Consider the following 21,798-nt stretch of genomic DNA (forward strand, 5'->3'; position numbering starts at 1 on the left):
AAGGCCTGCAGAAAAGAGACAACCAACAACCACTTTCAGTAGGCAACAACTAATGGTTAGGTACAAACGGAGATCAACACTCATGAAAGTGGGGGAGAAGTTGTCTGGGTCTCCAATGTAAGTTTCTTCTTACATCCCCTCTCCAACTCCTGATCAGCTATAATTCTGGCGCTTTGGCCCCCTGCACTCCCGTGATATGCCCTTCTCATGATATTAACAGGCATCCATCAGGGGTCACTGCGAAGATCACCTGGAGACAGCATAGTTCAGGGGTTAAGAGTAGGGACTCTGGAGTCCACCTGCCTAGGTCTGAACCTCAGCTTTACCAGTTACTAGCTGTGCACCATCAAGCAAATTGCTTAACTTCTCTGTGCCTCATCGGCTAAATGGTAACAACACCTCATGCAATTGTAATGAAGATTAAATGTGTTACCATAGTAGGAAAACAGAATAGTGCATGGTACATCGTCAGTGATTTACAAATGTTGAATAAAGTAAATTGTGAGGAAAGTGACTCCCATACACCTCTCTGGCCTAGGTACAGAGGCACATGATGACACATTGCAGCAAAACAGAAGCCAGGGAACAGAGTTGTTGGCAGTGGAATTTACTGTTGGGATATTACAGATTGATTACTGTATATTAAGTATATTGGATAAAGCCAAGAGGACAGATTGGAATCTAGAAGGCACTGATGGAATTTTCCTCCAGAACACTGCTAGGAAGGAGCTCTACCATCACAAGACAAATTTCTTGCCTCCTCAGCTGTGCAGGGGACATAGGGAGGTCTGAACAAAGTACTTTGGCCAGGAGATAACAGGATCCAACTTTTATGTCTGTCAAAGGAGGAACTTGCCACACAGCCTCTCTCCGCATCTCCAGGACAGTGGAACACCCAGGGCCAGTGGGCAGAAGATGACTGACATTGGGTGGAACAAGAGGCTGGCCTCTGATTGGTGAGTTAGCCATAGTCCTGGGCAGGAGGCCAAGTCAGATTCGGGCTGGCATTGGTCCCGATCCTCAGATCCTTCTATCTTTGGCCTCTCAAGTTAAACCCAAAGTAGCATCCATCATCCACCCATTCTTCACTTTAGTCTCCCATTCCTTCCAGGAAGACTTCTTCCTTTTCCTGTCAAGCCTGCTCTGGTACAGCAGAAAAGTCCAATGCCTTGATACAGAGTAAATGCTTTATCTTGCCTTTTAATGTGCTTGTTCCTGGTTCATTGTTCAAACACCCATGTCCTCTGCACAGTCACACGGATGGGTCTCTAGAGGACATGGATTCCATTTGCTTGATTAGGCTGGAAGGAATGTCACTCAGCACAATTACTTATTAAAAGGCATTTGAAAACTAACCACGTTGAAAGGCAATTCTTCCACAGAGTTGTGGAATCACTATGTTGCACACGTGAAACTAATGTAACATTCTGTGTCATCCAGGCGCCCCTGTTCACTGCATTTTTTAATTTGGAATGCATTTGCTGACATGCATCATCTTTCCAAGGGCAAATCACTTAGCCTGCATTTAATGTAACTTTTGATCACTGCAAAGACATTAACATTTTTGCTAACTTACTATAAATATCAACCAGTGATTCTCAGAAATTTTTAGGCCACAGGCTATTTCTGCAAAACAAATTCCACAGAATAGTAAATTTATAATTTCTGTTTATTTCTGCAAAGAAATCACATTAAATATATTCCAAGAAAATAATTCAAAAGAAGAAAAATATATATACATATACATATACACATTCTTAGAGGAACATTACGCAACAGTTCAAAATGGAAAAGCATACAATTATAGGGGAATAAATTAAGTATGGCATAAAATTATTGGAACTTTTGCAGTCATTATGGGGCACCTGGCTGGCTCAGTTGGTAGAGCATGTGACTCTTTTTTTTTTTTTTTTTTTTTTTTAAAGATTTTATTTATTTATTCGACAGAGATAGAGACAGCCAGCGAGAGAGGGAACACAAGCAGGGGGAGTGGGAGAGGAAGAAGCAGGCTCATAGCGGAGGAGCCTGATGTGGGGCTCGATCCCAGAACGCCGGGACCACGCCCTGAGCCGAAGGCAGACGCTTAACCGCTGTGCCACCCAGGCGCCCCGAGCATGTGACTCTTGATCTCAGGGTCATGAGTTCAAGCCCCACATTGGGTATAGAGAGTACTTAAAAATAAATAAATACATTGGAGAACTTTGCAGTCATTAAACCTAATGAGCATTAAAGATATGGAGGGGTGCCTGGGTGGCATAGTTGGTTAAGCGTCTGACTTTGGCTTGGGTCATGATCTCGGGGTCTTGGGATCGAGCCCTGTGTCAGGCTCCCTGCTCAGTGGGGAGTCTGCTTGTCTCTCTCTCTCTCCCTCAGTCCCCCTTCTGCTCCCCCCACCACTCCCTTTCAAATAAATAAAATCTTTAAAAAAAAAGATGGAAAAGTGTTTACAAAATAAGTGAAAAAATAAAAATATAAAACCACATATATAATTAGAGCTATATAAAAATGAAGTATGATATATTCATTTATGCACCGTTTACATTCTATGCTTTTGTAGCTTTGAACTTTTACAAGAATGTACACGTGTTCGTCGGGTAATTAAAAACTAATGGGAGTACATAAGTATTAGATGAGAGTACAAAGAAAGGAAAAATGTATTAAAGATTATGAATTAATTTTTAGTACAACCATCTTTTATAAAATGTCAAAGTTAATTTAATAATTATATCTTTTAAATAAAATTAATAGAAATATTTAGGGGCGCCTGGGTGGCTCAGTCGGTTGGGCATCTGCCTTTGGCTCAGGTCATGATCCCAGGGGTCTGGGATCAAGCCCCACGTTGAGCTCCTTGCTCAACAGGGAGCCTGCTTCTCCCTCTGCCTGCCGCTCCCCCCGCTTGTGCTCTCTCTCTCTCTCTGACAAACAAAAAAATAAAAAATGTTTTAAAAAGAAATATTTAGAAGAATAGCAATGCTTCGAGACACTAATATAGGATATCGTGCTTATTAAGCCATTTAACAAGTATTTACTGTCCCCACCACGTGTGAGGCTCTGTGCTCAGTGTTAGGGGCACAGTGATCAACAACACAGATTTATTACGGGAGGCCAGTGTGGACAAAGCAGTTCATCTTTAGGCACCCATCTTATCACCAGAATCCTCCAAATCATTCTCTATGTACCCAAACCTTTCAAAAACCTTCCACAAAAGGTGGCATCTCATAATCTAAATCTTTACCTCCCCTAGCCCAAACCAGCGGACCGTGTGACTGTGTCACATTCCTCTGGTAGTCTGCTCTTTGTACAGGGCTGTGTTAACAGATGACCCCCAGGCAACACCATGCCTTCACCCAGCAAAAATGCAAATATCCCCGGAGAGCTCCTACGAAAAAAATACCATGGTTTTAGCCCAAGGGGCCTTCCTGATGGCTCCCAGTATTAGTGGGTCTGCTTTGATCTGATCTCAACATGTTGTGCACCGTTTTCAACAGAGACCTCCCTCCGGACAAGGGGGAGGACACCCCAGGCAAAGTAGACCAGATACGACACAAAGCAAGGTGGCTGGGGTGGAGGGTGTATGGGGAAGGATGACAGGAAATGGGGCTAGAGGCAGGGAAGAGTAGAGGTAGGAAGTGCAATTTTCTGCTGGAGGCACTGGGGAGCCCTGGGGAGTTTTAAGTGGAGAAGCAACATCTGATTTGTGTTCGGGGAAGCTCACGGTAGCAGAATGAGAACAGACGGCAAGGGGGTTCTGACTAGAGGCGAGGGGCTCAAATTACAATAATGTGGCAGAGAAGTGATTAGAACGTGCACCAGAATAGATGCAGAGGGAAGCCGAGGGGGCCGGGATTGGCATGATTTGAGAAGGCAGAATCCAGTGTCACAACATGGTGATTAATTGTGCAAGAGGTGGTGAAGAAAAGATCCGCTGGTAACTCCAAGACACTGTGTCCCGACCAAAGGCGGAAGTCTTTCTCCCCAGGACATATTCATTTTGAAAAATAAAGCTGAAAAGATTTCATTGAGCAGGGAAGAAAGTCTTCCATCGTGCACCAGCCCAGTCTCTTAGAACCACGTTACCCTAAGCGGTGGAACGAGGTAATCGTAGATGGTGCAGGGACATTTGAAATGGTGACCTCTGTAGCCAGAATGTTTTTCCCTTTTCTATTACGTTTCTATCCTACTTAAGTGACGGTGAAAGCCTCAGTAAGTCTACAGCACCTGATAATCTCCTTTAGCTTGCTCATGCATGCACACGCATGTGCACGAGAGAGAGAGAGAACGCACGCAAGTACGTTCACACTCCCCTTGCTTGTGTTCCCTCTCTCACTGTCTCTGTCAAATAAATAAATAAATAAAATCTTTAAAAAAATTAAAGATTTTATTTATTTATGAGAGAGAGAGAGACAGAGATAGTTAGAAAGAGCATGAACAGGGAGGAGAGGAAGAAGCAGGCTTCCTGCTGAGCAGGGAGCCCAACTCGGGGCTCGATCCCAGGACCCCGGCATCAGGACCCAAGCCAAAGACAGACGCCTAACTGACTGAGCCACCCAGGTGCCCCAGTTTTTATGTTTTTAAAGATTTATGTATTTATTTACGTAATCTCTACACCCACCGTGGGACTTGAACTCACGACCCAGAGATCAAGAGTCGTACACTCTACTGATTGAGTCAGTCAGCCAGGTGCCCCAATCTGTACACCTTATTTATTTATTTACTTACTTTTTTTTTTTTTAGATTTTATTTATTTATTCGACAGAGATAGAGACAGCCAGCGAGAGAGGGAACACAAGCAGGGGGAGTGGGAGAGGAAGAAGCAGGCTCACAGCAGAGGAGCCTGACATGGGGCTCGATCCCATAACGCCGGGATCACGCCCTGAGCCGAAGGCAGACGCTTAACCGCTGTGCCACCCAGGCACCCCTTACTTAATTACTTTTAAAGATTTATTTATTTATTCGAGAGACAGAGAGAGAGAAGAGTTGGCAGGGTGGGGGGGGGGAGCTGGTGAGGGAGGGGGAAAGAAAGTCTTTAAGCAGGCTCCCTGCAAGCGAGGACCCCCACGTGGCACTGGATCTCAGGACCCTGTGATCATGACCTGAGCCAAAATCGTCGCTCAACTGACTAAGGCACCCAGGCATCCCCCAATCTGTATACTCTAAGTAGGTGAATTTTATAGTATGTAAATTCTATCTCAACAAAGCAGTTAAGAAAAAGACATATCCATTTTTATTTTTATTTATTTTTTTTACATGGATAAGACTCTTGTAGCTAGGGGTGCATATTTGGGTGGTAAAACTCTACGGAGATTCAAGGAAGTGATTACTGTAAAAGTCAGCTTCCCTTCAGGTAGAAGCAGGCTTGTGTGATTGAGACAAGGCACGTGAAGGAGCTTCTGCCGGGGGGATAGGAAGGTTTTATTTCTTGACCCAAAAGGTAGTTAATAAGGATGTTTACTCTATAATAATCCATTATATTCTACACGTGTTTTATGGAGTTTTCTGTATTGGTTCTGTCATGTAATAAAATGGTTTTTAAAAACAGGGGAAATCAAGTATGAAATGATACCCAGTGCTGGCCAGACTGTATGGTGGCCCCCATGACCGGCCATCTCCTGGTCTTCCTGCTTGTGGAGCGAATGTGGGCAGGACCTGTAGCTCGTTTCTAACCAACAGAATGAAGCAAAAGCAACAGGATATATGTGAGATTATGTTTGCGTGATTACATTATACACGATCTAATGTCCTTTGGGCTAAGAGACCTCCTCTTCCTTGTTGGCTTTGAGGAAGTAAGCAGCTATATTCCAAGGCCCGTGGGGTAAGAAATTGAGGGTGGTCTGCAGCCAACAGCGAGCAAGATACCGAGGCCCTTTGTCTGACAACCTACGGGGAACTGAATGCCCCAACAACCATGTGAGTTTGGAAGGGGATCCTTCCCCACTTGGGCTTCAGATGCCACCACGGCTGCAGGTCACCCCTTGACTGCAGCTGGTGAGGCTAGTCGTCGGACCGTGCCTGATGCCTGGTGCACAGAAGCTAAGCTAATAACCATGTGCTGTTGGAAACCACTGCATTCGTGGTAGTATCATTCCACCGCAACGGATAACCTGCCCCTGTGTTGGGGGGGGTGTCCCTAAAACCACTCCCAGGTCCCGTGATTCACTAGCAGGACCCACAGAACGCAACAAAGTGACTGTAGTCTTGGTTACAATTTATTACGGTGAAAGGATACAGGTTAAAATCAGCAGGAGCAAAAGGCACATGGGACGCAGGCCAAGAGACACCAACTCCCCTTCCCCATGGAGTCACAAGGACAATGTTAATTCTCCTAGTGACACTGTGTGACAATGTACAAGGAGACTGCCAACCAGGGAAGCTCCCAGAGCCTTGGCGCCCAGGGCTTTTCCTGGGGGTCGGTCACATGGGCAGGCCTTAGTCTCCAGCCCCTCCAGAGGTCAAGCGGGTATCTCCTGGCCCAAGGCCCTTAGGGAAACAAAAATACTCTTATCAGGCAGGATGCCGCAAGGGCTTAGGGGCTGCCTCGCAGGAGCCAGTCAAAGGCCCGTGCTCTCTTGGGAATGTGCGGTCTGAACATCAAGCCTGCAGTTAGCGCTTTACCGCACAGCCATTCACTCTGGAGGTGGGACTCTTGTCGAGGCACCACTGGCTTGCAAGCGGAGGGAGAGACCAGGAAACCACCATGTTCTAACACCCAGGGAACCTTTATACATTTACTGGCCTTATAATCAGAGAGTTTCCAGGATTTAAGCCAAAGAGCCAGAAGGCAGGGTGCAGAGGAGAGGAGGCCGAGACCGGGCACTCATACAGAAGCGTCTCCTGATTAGCCACTGAATAGAAGGCAAGTTTCCCCTCCTCCAGGTCCAGCCAGATGCCCACCACCTTAGGTCTGTCAGAGCCGAGGACAGTTTCCTTGACCATGTGCCATGCAGAGAGCCGACTAGCCTTCCACTCGACACAGCAGGAGTCCCTGGTCCTTCCTATGATCTGGGTACGCTTCATCTCCCAGGAAGCCACCCCAACTGCCCAGTGGTTGCAATGCTGAGTGTCCACTTCCCAGTACTGCTTCCCAGAAGAAAAGGCCTGGGAACATAAGACCTGGCAGTTCACAAACCTCTCATGATTCCAGAGATGGGTCTGTGGGCAGTGAGATACAGTCACCACCCGGCAATCCTCGGATACCTCCAGGCTGCAGGAGTGGCTGCGAAGGTCAAAGGTCGGACTGATGGCCCCTGAGGAAAAGAGCAAGGATATGACCCGCTTGCACTAATAGCAAAAGGCGGCTTTGTATCTTCGGGTGTGATAAGAGTTTACTCCTACTGCCATTAAAACTGGTGCATCAGCTGGCAGTTTTCTGCACGCCTCCCTGCTACTGCTCTAATCACAACACCCCTTTTGAATTTTAATTTTTACTTCCACATTAGGCCTCTTGCAGGAAGCTCTCTGAATCCCACTCGGCATAGCCTGGAATTTGGGAGTCTTCAGTCCCATTTGATTTGTAATCAGATCCCCTTGTGAGCCCAGGAACAGACCCAGCAGCAGGGAGGTGGACCCGGCAGGCCAAACCCAAGCGGTCAGCCGCCCACATACTTACACTGAGCGAACCGGGAGGCCCTCTCGGGGGCTGGATGGCCCTGGTCAGGCAGTGGGCATGAAGAGGAATAGGGAGCTTCCTGGAGTTCCACTGAGGATTGCAAAAAATCAGGAAGGGGAAAAAGTGTCATAAAAAAAAAAAGCAAATAGAAGGTATCCGAACATCGTGCTCAGGGCACACGGCTTGTCTGCTTCATCACAGTTCCTCACACGTGTTTTTAGTATCAGACTTGGGTCAGGCAGAACATCCGGGTCAGGCATGTTCAGCCCCAAGTTCTCACCATGGACTTTTTTTTTTTACTGCCTGTTTCTCCCAGAAGCTCGAAGCTCCTTGCTGGTAGAGACCTTGTTCATCTTTATGTTCTAAGCACTAAGCATAGTGCCAGCTACATAGGAAGTTACGTGTTAGGTGCATATCTATCAAATAAATTGCAGTTCCAGGGGATCACAGCGCCCTAACACCTAGAATATCCACGACCACCACCCTTCCCCCTCCATCAGCGCTGTAAACTGTCACTTGCATAAGTAAATTCTGAATGGGCCACTCAAGAAACGAACACAAACGATTAATGGAGACAGGGCAGTAGGAAAATTGACGAGGGTGGGAAAGAGACCTTCACTGCATGATTTTATATTGTTTGGATTTCTGAATTTTAAGTTTAACCCCAAAATCTAAAAATTGATTTTATTAATTAATTTAAAGATTTTGTTTTTGAACTCGCAGCCCTGAGATCAAGAGTCACACACTCCACTGAGCCAGCCAGGAGCCCCTAGATATTGATTTTAAATTTGTGTAAGTAAATAAGATCACTAAGGGACCCAATCTAAATTTAGGGGCGCCCAGGAGCCAAGACAGCACTTATTTCTCAGAGTTTGGAACGGCTAATAAAGTGTGCTCTAACTTGTTTCCTCGAGAAAATTTTCCCAAGGGATTATGTTTCTCCACCTAAATAAAAACTAACTTTTTAAATAGAGCAAGATCGTTTAAACACAAACATAGTTGCAAGAGATGTCTGTGAGGTATAAAAGGCTGGCAGTGGCGAGGGCAGGAGGCAGATCGGAGGGAGCCCAGAGCTCATGTCCAAGGAGCAGGTGTGAATTGTTCTTCAGTGCTGACGAGGGTTACGACAGAGAGCCTCCAAAGTCAGGACCGAGAGGTTCTCTTCTGTGTTGTTACTGTTTACTATTAGCACACTCACCAGAGATAATACTTTAATAGAACACATCAAGGATGATTTACAAAGTTGCATGCTTTGGTAATAAGGACATTTAATAGTTAAACATAAAAAGCACCCTGTTTCTGAATCTCCTCAGGTAGAAAACATAGGCGAGCAGCAAAATCAGGTCTAGGTTCTGGACGTAGAGGTCTTAGAAAATGAGTTTCTATCTTTTAAAGGCCTAGGTGACAGCATACCTCCAGCCATATGCAAAACACATATCCAGCCACAAAAACACCTCCGCCCACTCCTTCCTCATTGACAACCGCGCAGGGGTAACCCAGCTGGGCTCTGGGATCCTATCCCCCCAACACTGAGCCATTTGTCATTGTTTTTGTCATTTCCCCCAACTTCCATTTTTAATCCTCTTTCACCCAATAAAATCAACTCACCCTGTTGTTGTTCTTCATGGGCTTCTTTCCACGTGAAGTTTTCCTGTAATTTTTTCCGGATTTCTTCTAGGTCATGCAGAATGTCTCTTGTTTTTCTCTTGGGTGTGTTGGAAGTCACTGGCTTTGAAGAAGCCAAGGAAAGGTCCACCCCACCAGAAGAAGACTATTGATGGAACATTAAAAAAAAATTAAGTAATTCAAGTCTCCGAAAGTGTGCATCAAATAGTATACTCTAATTCTGCCATCTATAGTTTTCTACTTGCCTCCTCACAGATTTTTAAAAACATAATTAGGCCCTCAAACTACATGCCTTGAAAGCAATTTGGAAGAACACGTAGTGCAGCAAAAATATTAAGGGGTGGTTATTTCCGGGTGGTGGGGTTATAGATGATGTTCCTTTGTTTTCTTTGAACTCCTATGCATTTTCTAGTATTTTGTACAATAAATGTGGATTTCTTAGATAATACCCCAAAAAGCAGTAAAATCTGTAAGCCCATCCTCTAGGGGCTTTACAAAATAAATAATACAGATAGTCACCAAGATCAACTACAGAGGTCAGAGTAGTCTGCCCGGAAGGCTGTCATTCTATCATCTCTCAAGAGCCAGCGTAGACATGTGGCCGGGCATCCAGGCTCTCCCAGCTCTCTGGGGCCCGCCAACACATGCTCCCTGACTTTCTTTAACCCCAGGCCCTGTTATTCCCCAACACAGCCTCACATCTGCTCCCACATTGCCACTTTTGGCCCCTGAGGTTCCTTCCCAACTTTGCATACTTTCCACTCTTCTTACCAACTGTAAAGTAGCAGGCACCAAGGACCGAGTATTTCCCGTGGCTTACTTCTAATTTGTATAACAACCTTCCAAGGTAGGTTGGCTATCCCCCTTTTACAAAAGAAGTTACAGCTCACGGAGGTGAACTCAATCACCACAGTGAATTTTATCGTCCTGCATTGTCCCACCACTCGAGCACTTTTGTAGACCAGAGCTTTTTAAATCCTCGCATCAGACCAATGCAATGGCAAGTGTGAAAGTCAGACTCTCAGGCCTTCCTCCCCCCAACACCTTGCAGCCCCTGAAGACCCCTGAGTATCTGTTGAGCACTTACTATGCCGCAAGCACCTTGCTAGGCCTGGGGATACAAGCATGAACAAAAGAACAAAAGCCATCAAGGTCTCCACCCTAATGAAGCTTAGAGTCCAGGGCAGGGGAAGAGGGAAAACAGACATGAATAAATTATGGCACCCATCATTATCAAGTTGCAACTCGTGGTATCTGCCACAAATGAAACTGTAAGAGCCTCTAATAGGGGGACTTGTTGGAAGAAATTGTGAAGGTTTCACCAGGAAAGTGGTGCTCTTACTTGGGTCTGAAGGATGAGCAGGCATTATCTAGGTGACAGGGTGAAAGAACATTCCAGGGAGTGCACCCTGTGGTGGAAGAAGTATGATACCCTGGAGGGACTGATAGGGGCCAGAATGGCTGCAGCTTAAAGAGGCCGGGGAGTGGCAGAGGAGGGGAGCCGGGTGGAAGGAGACAGGAGAGGCAGACAGGGAAGGAGTCCTGCAGGGCCCCCTTGGTTCTGTGAGGACAGCCAGGATTCGGGTCTTAATCCCACACAAGCAGATGTCACTAGAGATGTTGTAAATCAGATTTGAGTTTGAGTGGGTCACTCTGACAACCACAAGGAGAGCAGACCAGCGGGAATAGAGTAGAGTAATTAATTATTGCAGCAATCCAGGCAAGAAATGATCAGAGGCTCGGGGCCCCTGGGTGGCTTAGTCACTTAAGCATCTGTCTTCGGCTAGGTCATGATCCCAGGGTCCTGGGATGGAGCCCCACGTGGGGCTCCTGCTCAGCGGGGAGCCTGCTTCTCCCTCTGCCTCTCCCCACCCCCCCACCCATGGCTTGTGCTCTCTCTCTCACTCATTCTCTCTCTCAACTAAATAAAACCTTAAAAAAAAAAAAAAAAGAAAAGAAATGATCAGAGGCTTGGATCAGAGATGTCTCCAAGGAGTTCAAGAGTAGTAAATAGGTTCTGGGGATGTTTAGGCCAGTGAGGGAGGGGGCGACATGATTCCCAGGTTCCTGGCTTGTGCCCTTAGATGGATCACAGGGCCAGTCACTGAGATGGGGACTCCCAGAGGAGAAACTGTTGGGACATTTTAAGTGGGATGTGCCTTTGAGATACCAAGAGGTAAAGGTGAGAAGGAAGATAGCAGCCCACAGCTCAGAGAGGGGTCCAGGCTGGCGCTATGTTTGCACATAGGGTGGTAATTAAAGCCATGGTGTGGGGAAGACCACTCAGCGGGGAAGAGAGAGGGATGTAGCCCTCAGCCTTGAGGAATTTGGGCATTTCTAAGCTGAGGAGAGGAAAAGAGAGTGAGCCTGCAAGACAGATGGGGAAGGAGCAGCCAGACAGAAAGCGGGGAAGGTCAGAAGACCCCTGTCCCAGATGCTAAGGGAAAAGAAAGCTTCGGGAGTGAAGGTGTGGTCAAAGGCTGCTGAAAGGTCAATGAAGATGGGGCCTAGACTGTCTGCAGAATTTGCATAGAGGTCCCTGGGTAGGTGCAGAGGTAAGGACGGAACCTCGCCCCCTGAAGCTCCCCTACCTCACCTCAAGCATTGCACACTTCCAGTCATCCATGTGTGACAGTAAGAAAATGGTAAAAGATGAAGACTTACTGCACCCTTCAACTCCCAACATATCCCCGCGGCTCCAGCCTGAAGCTGTCCCTAGCCCCGCCCCTGGCACGCGCTTTCCCCTCCTGGTGAGCCTACCATGCTCCCGGCGCTCCTTTCATTGTCTGGTCCGGATTCGGGGCGGGGGCTCTGACTCTGAAGACCCCTGACGATGTCTACGAGCTGTTCCACCAACTCTGCCAGCTCACGCGCAACTTCTGCGACGCTCCTCTGTGCCGCTGCCTTTAAAAGAACAAAGCGGAACACGAAGCTGGACCCAGGACCCAGCTCTAGATAGAGGGAGCTGGAAACACTGCAAAAAAGGAAGCAGGCAACAGAGTGACAAAAATGTCCAGAGGACAAGGAGGCAGATGCCCCAGACCTTTTGCATGTCTACTGATGGTCCAGTGGCCATAACCGGGAACCAGAGCCCATCCACAGGCTGGGGGGCAGGAGGGTGAGAGTGAAGACTAAAGGGAAGTGCGGGCTCATTCTGAACAGAGGTCAGAGCGGAGATGCTGAGAGCCTGGCAGGTGGCTGCGGCCTGCAAGGTGAGTGGGGCAGTGGAGGGCATTCAGCTGGAGAGGTTGAAGGCCACTCTCACTAGACTCATCCTGTGTCCTCACCACTCCTTTCAAAGTGGCAGTGACCCTCCCTCTTTCTCCTCTTCAACAATGCAGAGACTCTACTGGTTTACTGTGCAGGGATCTTGGAGACTTTATTATTTTTTAAAATGTTTATTTGAGAGAGAGAGAAAATGAGAGAGAGTGCGAGCAGGGGGAGGGGCAAAGGGGGTGGAGCGAGAGACAGAGAATCTCAAGCAGATTCCCCACTGAGCGTGGAGGTTAATGTGGGGCTCGATCTCACGACCCTGAGATCATGACCTGAGCTGAAATCAAGAGTTGGGTGCTTAGGGATGCTCAGTTGGTTACACATCTGCCTTCGGCTCGGGTCATAATCTCAGGGTCCTGGGATCGAGCCCCACGTCGGGCTCCCTGCTCAGCAGGAACCCTGCTTCTCCCTCTCCCACTCCCCCTGCTTGTGTTCCCTCTCTCACTGTCGCTCTCTGTCAAATAAATGGATAAAATCTTTTAAAAAATAAACAAATAAGAGTTGGACACTTAACTGATGGAGCCACCCACGTGCCCCAGATCTTGGAGACTCTAAAGTAATGCACAGATGCAAGCTCCTTTTGTTGGATTATTGACATCCTGCACATTTATTTTTTATTTTTTTAAAGATTTTATTTTTTTGGGCACCTGGGTGGCTCAGTCGGTTAAGTGTCTGCCTTTGGCTCAGGTCATGATCCTGGGGTCCTAGGATGGAGCCCCGCATCAGGCTCCCTGCTCAGCGGGGAGTCTGCTTCTCCTTCTGCCCCTCTCCCCTGTTCGTGCTCTCTCTCTCTCTCAAAAATAAATAACTAAAATATTCTTTTAAAAAAAGATTTTACTTTTTTAGGTAAACTCTACACCCAACGTGGGGCTCAAACCCACAACACTGAGATCAGGAGGTGCATGGCCTTCTGACTGAGCTAGCCAGGTGCCCCGACATCCTGCCCATTTAAAGGGACACTCAAACTAGAGAGCCAAACAACCCCACTTAAAGACCTTGATCTGCTCAGCTGCCTGGCTGGGAGTGGGAGCTCTGCAGCCAACATTCTGGCAACAACCTCCAGACCTGGTGGCACTCATCAGAGACAGGCTGGGCCCAGACTTCAGTGGTGAACATTGCATTACCTCCAAAAGGGGTCCTATACAGAGTCACAGAAATACAATGTGCCTATCATCCAACTGTCAATATATCAGTGTTTATAACTTTGTTTTGCCATTTTACGTTTTTTAAAGCATGCTGGAACCTCAAAAACTGGAATTGACCCAGGACCCATCTGCATCTTCAAAATATCATGTGTTTTGGAAGCCACCATCAGGGAGGTGGCCGACCACTGGTAACACCATTTGCTCTTAAACTTCCAGGTCCCCCTCCTAAATTTTCAGGTGGCTAGAACTGAAGAGAGAGGCCCTGATCCTGGCACTGGAGCAAATTAAGAACTTTAAAAAATAAGCACTTTGTTTTTTCTATTCATAAAAGAAATGCATACGCATTGCGGTGAATTTAGAAAATGCAAAGCATGAGGGGCACCTCGGTGGCTCAGTCGGTTAAGCATTTCAGCTCAGGTCATGATGTCAGGGTCCTGGGATTGAGCCCACGTCAGACTCCCCACTGAGCGGCGGGGGGACCTGCTTGTCCCTCTCCCTCTGCTCCTCCCCCTGCTTGTTCTCTTTCTCGCTCAAATAATAAAATATTTTTAAAAAATGCAAAGCATGAGAAAGAGGGAATGTTTTAAATCTTCCAATATCCTATCATCCAAAAACAATCATTTTTACTTAACAGCCAATGGGAAGTATATTCAGTCACTATAAGCAACAGTAACAAAGAGTTTTAAGGACCTAAGGGACAATGCTGTTGTTTATAATTAAAAAGAAGAAAACAAATTTTAATTATAATCACACACACACACACAAAAGGAAGCAACCAATATGTCCCACCAAAAAGTGAATGGATAGGGGCGCCTGGGTGGCACAGCGGTTAAGCGTCTGCCTTCGGCTCAGGGCGTGATCCCGGCGTTCTGGGATCGAGCCCCACATCAGGCTCCTCTGCTGGGAGCCTGCTTCTTCCTCTCCCACTCCCCCTGCTTGTGTTCCCTCTCTCGCTGGCTGTCTCTATCCTGTCGAATAAATAAATAAAATCTTAAAATAAAAAAAGTGAATGGATAGAATGTGGTACATCTATGTAATGGGATGTTTTTCAGGAATAAGAAGAAATGAGCTATCAAGCCACAAACCATAATTTTGCTTAGTGAAAGAAGCCAATCTGGAAAGGCCAGAAATTGTATGATTCTAACTATATGACATTCCGGAAAAAGCAAAACTAAAGAGTAAAAAGATCAGCAGCTGCCAGGGGATTTTCGGGGTAGTAAAACTGTATGACACCATAATTGTAGCTACATGATATCAAGCATTTGTCAAAACCTATAGATCTGTACAACACAGAGTGAACCCTAGTATCAACTGTGGATTTTAGTTTTTTCTTTTTTTAAAAAAAATTTTTATTTATTTATTTGACAGAGAGAGCGATAGCCAGCGAGAGAGGGAACACAAAGCAGGGGGAGTGGGAGAGGAAGAAGCAGGCTCCCAGCAGAGCAGGGAGCCTGATGCGGGGCTCGATCCCAAGACCCTGGGATCACGCCCTGAGCCGAAGGCAGACACTTAACGACTGAGGCACCCAGGAGCCCCATGGATTTTAGTTTCAATTACCAATAATCGTGCCTTGGATAAACCTTGTTGGCTATGATACTGCCACTGCAACTATCAACTATAGATTTTATTTTATTATTTTTTTTAAAGATTTTATTTATTTATTTGACAGAGAGAGACAACAAGAGAGGGAACACCAGCAAGGGGAGTTCAACTATAGATTTTAGTGAATAATGTATTAATATTGATTCATCAATTGCAACAAATGTATCACACTAGTGCAAGATGTTAATAATAGGACAAACTGTGAAGGGCCTCTGGGGACTTGCCATACTATCTGCTCAATTTTCTGTAAACTTAGAACTATCTAAAAAATAAACTCTAATAATTAATTAAAACGAAAAAAAAGAGAGAATATAACCTGGCTATACAATGTGACCTCAACTCTGTTTAAAAACATTACACGGGGGACTCCTGGGTGGCTCAGTCGGTTAAGTGTCTGCCTTCAGCTCAGGTCATGATCCCAGAGTCCTGGGATCAAGCCCCACGTCGGGCACCCTGCTCAGCAAAGAGCCTGCTTCTCCCTCTCCCTCTGCCTGCCAATCGGCCTACCTGTGCTCTCGCTCTATCTCTCTGTCAAATAAATAAATAAAACCTTTTTTTTTTTTTTTTTTAAAGAACCAATTGTGTCAGAACTCTGGAAAAGACTCAGAGGGAAATTTATTTTATTTTATTTTATTCTATTTTTAAAAATTTTTATTTATTTATTTGACAGGGATAGAGACAGCCAGCGAGAGAGGGAACACAAGCAGGGGGAGTGGGAGAGGAAGAAGCAGGCTCCCAGTGGTTCAGGGAACCTGATGTGGGGCTTGATCCCAGGACCCTGGGATCACGCCCTGAGCCGAAGGCAGACGCTTAACGACTGAGCCACCCAGGCGCCCCTCAGAGGGAAATTTATAACTGTAAATGTCTACATTAAAAAAGAAGAAAGATCTCGGGATGCTTGTGTGTCTCAGTTGGTTAAGCATCTGCCTTTGGCTCAGGTCATGATCCCAGGGTCCTGTAACTGAGTCCCACATCGGGCTCCTTGCTTAGCAGGGAGCCTGCTTCTCCCTCTGCCTGCCCCTCCCCCTGCTTGTGCCCTCTCTCTAACAAATAAATAAATAAATCTTAAAAAAAAAAAAAAAGAAGAAGAAAGATCTCAAATCAATTACCTCATTTATACCTTGAAGAACTAGGGGAAAAGGGGAAACCAAATCCAAAGCTAACAGAAGGAAGGAAATAATAAAGATTATTGGAGATAAATAAAAAGGAGAATGTAAAAACAACAGAGAGGATCAATGAAACGAAAGCTGGTTCTTCGAAAAAATCAACAAACTGATGAATCTTTAGCTAGACTGATAAAGAAAAAGGGAGAGGATGGGAATGCAAGCTGGTGCAGCCACTCTGGAAAACAGTACAGAGGTTCCTCAAAAAGTTGAAAATGGAGCTACCCTACGACTCAGCAGTTGTACTACTGGATATTTACCCCACAAATAACAATGTAGTGATCCGAAGGGGCACCTGCACCCCAATGTTTATAGCAGCAATGTCCACAACAGCCAAACTATGGAAAGAGCCCAGATGTCCATCAGCAGACGAATGGGTAAAAAAGATGTGGTGTACATATACAATGCAATATTACACAGCCATCAAAAAAAATGAAATCTTGCCATTTGCAATGACATGGGTGGAACTAGAGGGTATTATGCTAAGCAAAATAAGTTAATCAGAGAAAGACAATTATCATATGACCTCACTGATACGAGGAATTTAAGAAACAAGGCAGAGGATCATAGGGCAAGAGAGGAAAAAATGAAACAGGACGAAACTGGAGAGGAAGACAAAGCATGAGACTCTTAACCTTAGGAAACAAACTGAGGGTTGCTGGAGTGGAGGGGGCTGGGGAGATGGGGTGGCTGGGTGATGGACACTGGGGAGGGTATGTGTTGTGGTGTGTGCTGGGTGTTGTGTAAGACTGGTGAATCACAGACCTGTACGTCGGAAACAAATAATACATTATACGTTAATTTTTTTAAAAAAAGGAAGCAATGGGGAAAAAAAGAAGAGAGAGGAGACATGAATAACTAAAATCAGGACGAAAGTGGAGACATTACTACTGACCTTACAGAATAAAATTTAGGAGAATGTTATGAACTTTGTAAGCCAACACATTAGATAACTTATATGAAATGGATAAATTTCTAGAAACACAAATTACCTAAACGGACTCAAAAAGAAACAGAAAGTCTCAACAGAGGTGTAACAAGGAGATTGAATCAGTAATCAAAATTCCAACAAAGAAAAGTCCAGGACCAGATGGCTTCAAGGGTGAATTCTACCAAATACTTAAAGAAGAATTAACCAATCCTTCTCAATCTCTTCCAAATCATTGAAGAGGATGGAACACTTTCTAACTGCTCAGTGAGGCCAGCATTACTCTGATGGCAAAGCTAGGTAAAAACATCACAAGACAATTACAGACCGGTATCCGTTAGGAATACTGATATAGAATCTTAACAAAATACTACCAAACCAGATCCAACAGCATATTAAAAGGGTAATACACCATGACCAGGTGGAATTTATCCTAGGAATGCAAGGTGGTTCAACTTAAGAAAAACCACCAATGTGATACACCATATTAATACAATAAAGGAAACACATACACATACAATCATCTCAATTGATGCAGAAAAAGGCATTTGACAAAATCTAACACCTTTCATGACAACACTCAGAAAACCAGGAACAGAAAGCAATTTCCTCAACATAACCAAGAGAATTTATGAAAGACCCACAACTAACATCATTCTCAATGGCGAAACACTGAAAGCTTTCCCCCTAAGATAGGGAACAAAACAAGCATGCCTGATTTCACTGCTGCTACCCCACATTGTACTGGAAATTTTAGCTAGATCGACTAGACAAGAAATAAAAGGCCAAGAAATAAATCCCAATTGCAAAAGAAGTAAGATGATCTCTACCCCCATAGGACGTGACCTTATAAATAAAATCCTAAAGAATCCACAAGAAAGCTCCCTAGAGCTAGTAAATGAATTCAGCAAAGTTGAAGGGCACAAGATCAGCACCCAAAAAGAAGTGTGTTTTTATACACCTGCAGTGAAATATCCAAAAAGGAAATTAAGGAAGCGATTCCATTTATAACAACCCCTAAAGGAGTAAAGTGCCTAGGAGTAAAGTTAACCAAGGAGATGAAAGGACTATATTTTTGGAACCTACAGAACATCACCAAAACAAAGTTAAAAAGACCTAAAGAGGGGCGCCTGGGTGGCACAGCGGTTAAGCGTCTGCCTTCGGCTCAGGGCGTGATCCCGGCATTACGGGATCGAGCCCCACATCAGGCTCCTCCGCTATGAGCCTGCTTCTTCCTCTCCCACTCCCCCTGCTTGTGTTCCCTCTCTCGCTGGCTGTCTCTATCACATAAATAAATAAAAATTTTTTAAAAAAGACCTAAAGAAACGGAAAGACATTTCACGTTTTGGGGAAGAAGACTTAATATTGTATAAGATGTCACACCCAAGGTGACCTACAGATTCAATGCAGTCCCTCTCAAAATTCCAACAGCCTTCTTTGCAGAATGGTAACATCAATCTTCAAATTCACACAGAATGGCAGGGGCCCTGAAACGCCAAAACAATCTTGAAAAAGAACACAGTCAGATGGACTCACATTTTCTGATTTCAAAATTTACTATGAAGCTATAGTAATCAAAACAATGTGGTACTGACATAAGGATAGACCGAAAAACCAATGGAATAGAATTAGCAGTAGAGAAATAAACCCATTCATCTATGGCCAACTGATTTTTTATAAGGGTGCCGAGTCCACTCAATGGAGAAAAACGGTCTTAGACTAACGGTGCTGGGACAGCTAGATTTCCCCACGCAAAGAATAATGTGGGACCCCTGCCTCATGCCGTATAGAAACATTAACTCAAAATGGATCAACCTAAATAGAAGACCTATTACCATAAAAGTCTTAGGAGAAAATATGGGGGTAAATCTTCATGAACTCAGAATTCGGCAATGGATTTAGATATGATGCCAGAAACAAGGGCAATAAGAGAAGAAACAGGTAAATTGGACATCAGCAGACCTTAAAACTTTTGTGCATCAAAGGACACTATCAAGAAAATAAAAAGACAACCCATCAGATGGGGGAATATATTTGCAAGTCATATATCTGATAAGGGTTTAATACCCAGAATTTATAAAGATTTCCTAAAACTCAACAAGAAAGGGCGCCTGGGTGGCTCAGTGGGTTAAGCATCTTCCTTCAGCTCAGGTCATGATCCCAGGGTCCTGGGATGGAGTCCTACAGCAAGCTTCCTACTCAGCAGGGAGCCTGCTTTTCCCTGGGCCTCTCCTCCCACTCATTCTCTCAATCTCTTTCTCTCTCTCAAATAAATAAATCTTTAAAAACTCGAGAAAAAGACAACCCAACTTTTAAAAACAGTCAAAAGACCTGAATAAATATTTCTCCAATGAAGATCTATAAATGAGCAATAAGCACATGAAAAGATAGTCAACATCATCGATCATCAGGGAAATGCAGGTCAAAACCGCAGTGAGAAAGCACTTCACCCCTAACCGGAAAGCTATCCTAAAAACAAAGTGGTGGTTGGGGGGGGGGGTCAAAATAAAATGAAAACCAGCAAATATTGGAAAGGATGTAGAAAAATCAGCAACTCGTACTTTGCTGGTGGAAATGTAAAATGTTGTAGCTGCTCTGGAAAACGGTTTGGCCGTGTTCCTCAATCAGCTGAACGTAGAACTCCCATACCACTCAGCAAGTCCACTCCTAGGTATTTACCCAAAGAACTGAAAAGGACTTGGTTACTTGCACACCAATGTTCACTGCATCGCTACGCACAGTCACCAGAAGGTGGAAACAATCCCAATGTCCATCGGTGTATGAATAAACAAAATGTGGTACATCCCTACAATGGAATATTATTCGGCCACAAAAAGGAATAAAATTCAGGTGCATTCTACAACATGAATGAACCCTTAAAACATTATGGTAAATTGGGGCGCCTGGGTGGCTCAGTCGTTGCGAGTCTGCCTTCGGCTGGGGCGTGATCCCGGCGTTCTGAGATCGAGCCCCGCATCAGGCTCCTCCGCTAGGAGCCTGCTTCTTCCTCTCCCACTCCCCCTGCCTGTGTTCCCTCTCTCGCTAGCTGTCTCTATCTCTGTCAAATAAATAAAATCTTTTAAAAAAATTATGGTAAGTGGAAGAAACCAGACACAAAGGGACAAAAACAGTATACGATTCCACTTAAATATCTGGAGTAGGCAAATCATGGAGACAGGAGAACAGACTCGAGGTGACCAGGGTCTGCAGGGAGCTGGAATGACAAGTTACGGCTTAAGGGGTGCAGAGTGTTTGTGGTGATGACCTTTTGCAAACAGAAACTGGTGATAGCTGCACATCACTGAGAATACAACTAATGCCACTAACCTGTACACACAAACACGGGTGAAATGACTAATTTTATGCTGTATCTTACCCCGATATAAGAACGTTCAAAGACACAGCGGAAAGACTGGAAAGAAGTGGAAACGTGCCAAGGAGTAGCTAGAGCAGCCAGGCTGACTGGATGTCAGCGGACCGGGCTTTTTCCTCCGCTTCTTCATACTTAGGCCAGCTCGTCCGAAGAGCGGGAGCGCTCAGAGCAAGAACAGCCCGGCGACGACAGGCAGCCGGCCGGGCCGGGGGGGGGGGGGAGCGGGGACCGCCGGCAGGGGCGCGGCGCGGAGGGGCGCGAGGGCAGCGCGATGCGCCTCCCTACCGGCAGCTGGGCGGTGCGACGCGGGGCGGCGGGCGCAGGCGCGGGGCGGGCGGCGGGGCCCGGGGCGGGGCCGGAGCCGTCTCCCAGCTCGCGCAGCGCCCGGGTGTACTTGTCCACCAGCTCCTGCAGCAGCGTGTTCTTCCGCAGCTGCGGCGGCCCGCGGGCGCTCTCCCGGCAGGTGGGGCAGGAGCGCGCGGCGCTCGCGCTGCCGGCGGCCCACAGGCCCTTCAGGCAGTCGCGGCAGAAGCTGTGGCCGCAGGGCAGCGTGGAGGGCCTGGTCAGCAGTCCTTGACAGATGATGCAGCCCAGGTCGTCCTCGGCCAGCCACACGGGGACGACCGGGCCGGGGATCAGGCCCGCCATGGTGACCGGGCCGCCCCACCGGACGCCGGGGCGCGGAAGTCAGGACCTCATGGGGGACCGCCCGCTCGCGGCGACGTCTCCTCCGGCTCCTCCCTCGGCCTTCCTCGCCCCGCCTCGGCCCACCCTTTTTTTCCCGGTCTTCCGTCCCGCTAAAAGCGGACTTGAGCCTCCCCCTACCCCCGGCGCGCTGCGCCCTAGGTTAGAGCTGGCCGGAGTCACAGCTTTCTGCACGGGGACATCAGCTCGCCCCCAAACGCTAGGAACCCGCTGATGTCCCAAAGACCTTTTAGCTTGATGCCCGCCCCCGCCCCGCCACCACACACTCCCCCAGCCCATTAAAACGCAACCCCGACAGCCCCTGAGATAAGAAGAAAGAGGGGGTTCGGTTCAAGAACTTTTTTCTGAGCATGCGCCCCTAGATGTCATCCAGCCAT

At 46.4% G+C, this 21,798-nt stretch overlaps 1 protein-coding gene across 1 annotated transcript; it reads right to left on the reverse strand.

Annotated features, from left to right (window-relative positions):
• Nucleotides 1–6,185: 6,185 nt before the first annotated feature.
• RNF135 (ring finger protein 135) lies at nucleotides 6,186–21,426 on the reverse strand. The gene is made up of 5 exons (XM_057318127.1): nucleotides 21,002–21,426; nucleotides 11,993–12,136; nucleotides 9,215–9,377; nucleotides 7,607–7,696; nucleotides 6,186–7,244 (listed from the first exon to the last, which is right to left on the reverse strand). The coding sequence occupies exons 1-5, from the start codon at nucleotides 21,362–21,364 to the stop codon at nucleotides 6,718–6,720; spliced, it is 1,287 nt and encodes a 428-aa protein (XP_057174110.1). The 5' UTR covers nucleotides 21,365–21,426; the 3' UTR covers nucleotides 6,186–6,717.
• Nucleotides 21,427–21,798: the final 372 nt, after the last annotated feature.

The sequence above is a fragment of the Ursus arctos genome, unplaced genomic scaffold, assembly GCF_023065955.2.
Source record: "Ursus arctos isolate Adak ecotype North America unplaced genomic scaffold, UrsArc2.0 scaffold_24, whole genome shotgun sequence".
NCBI classification, from domain to species: Eukaryota; Metazoa; Chordata; class Mammalia; order Carnivora; family Ursidae; genus Ursus; species Ursus arctos.

Coding starts and splice junctions, on each gene's coding strand:
- RNF135 (XM_057318127.1), bottom strand. CDS start 21,364: ATGGCGGGCCTGATCCCCGGCCCGGTCGTCCCCGTGTGGCTGGCCGAG. Junction 12,137..21,001: donor GTCGCACCGCCCAGCTGCCG/GTAGGGAGGCGC, acceptor GTTCTTTTAAAG/GCAGCGGCACAGAGGAGCGT. Junction 7,245..7,606: donor GGCCTCCCGGTTCGCTCAGT/GTAAGTATGTGG, acceptor TCTTTTCCTCAG/GGGCCATCAGTCCGACCTTT.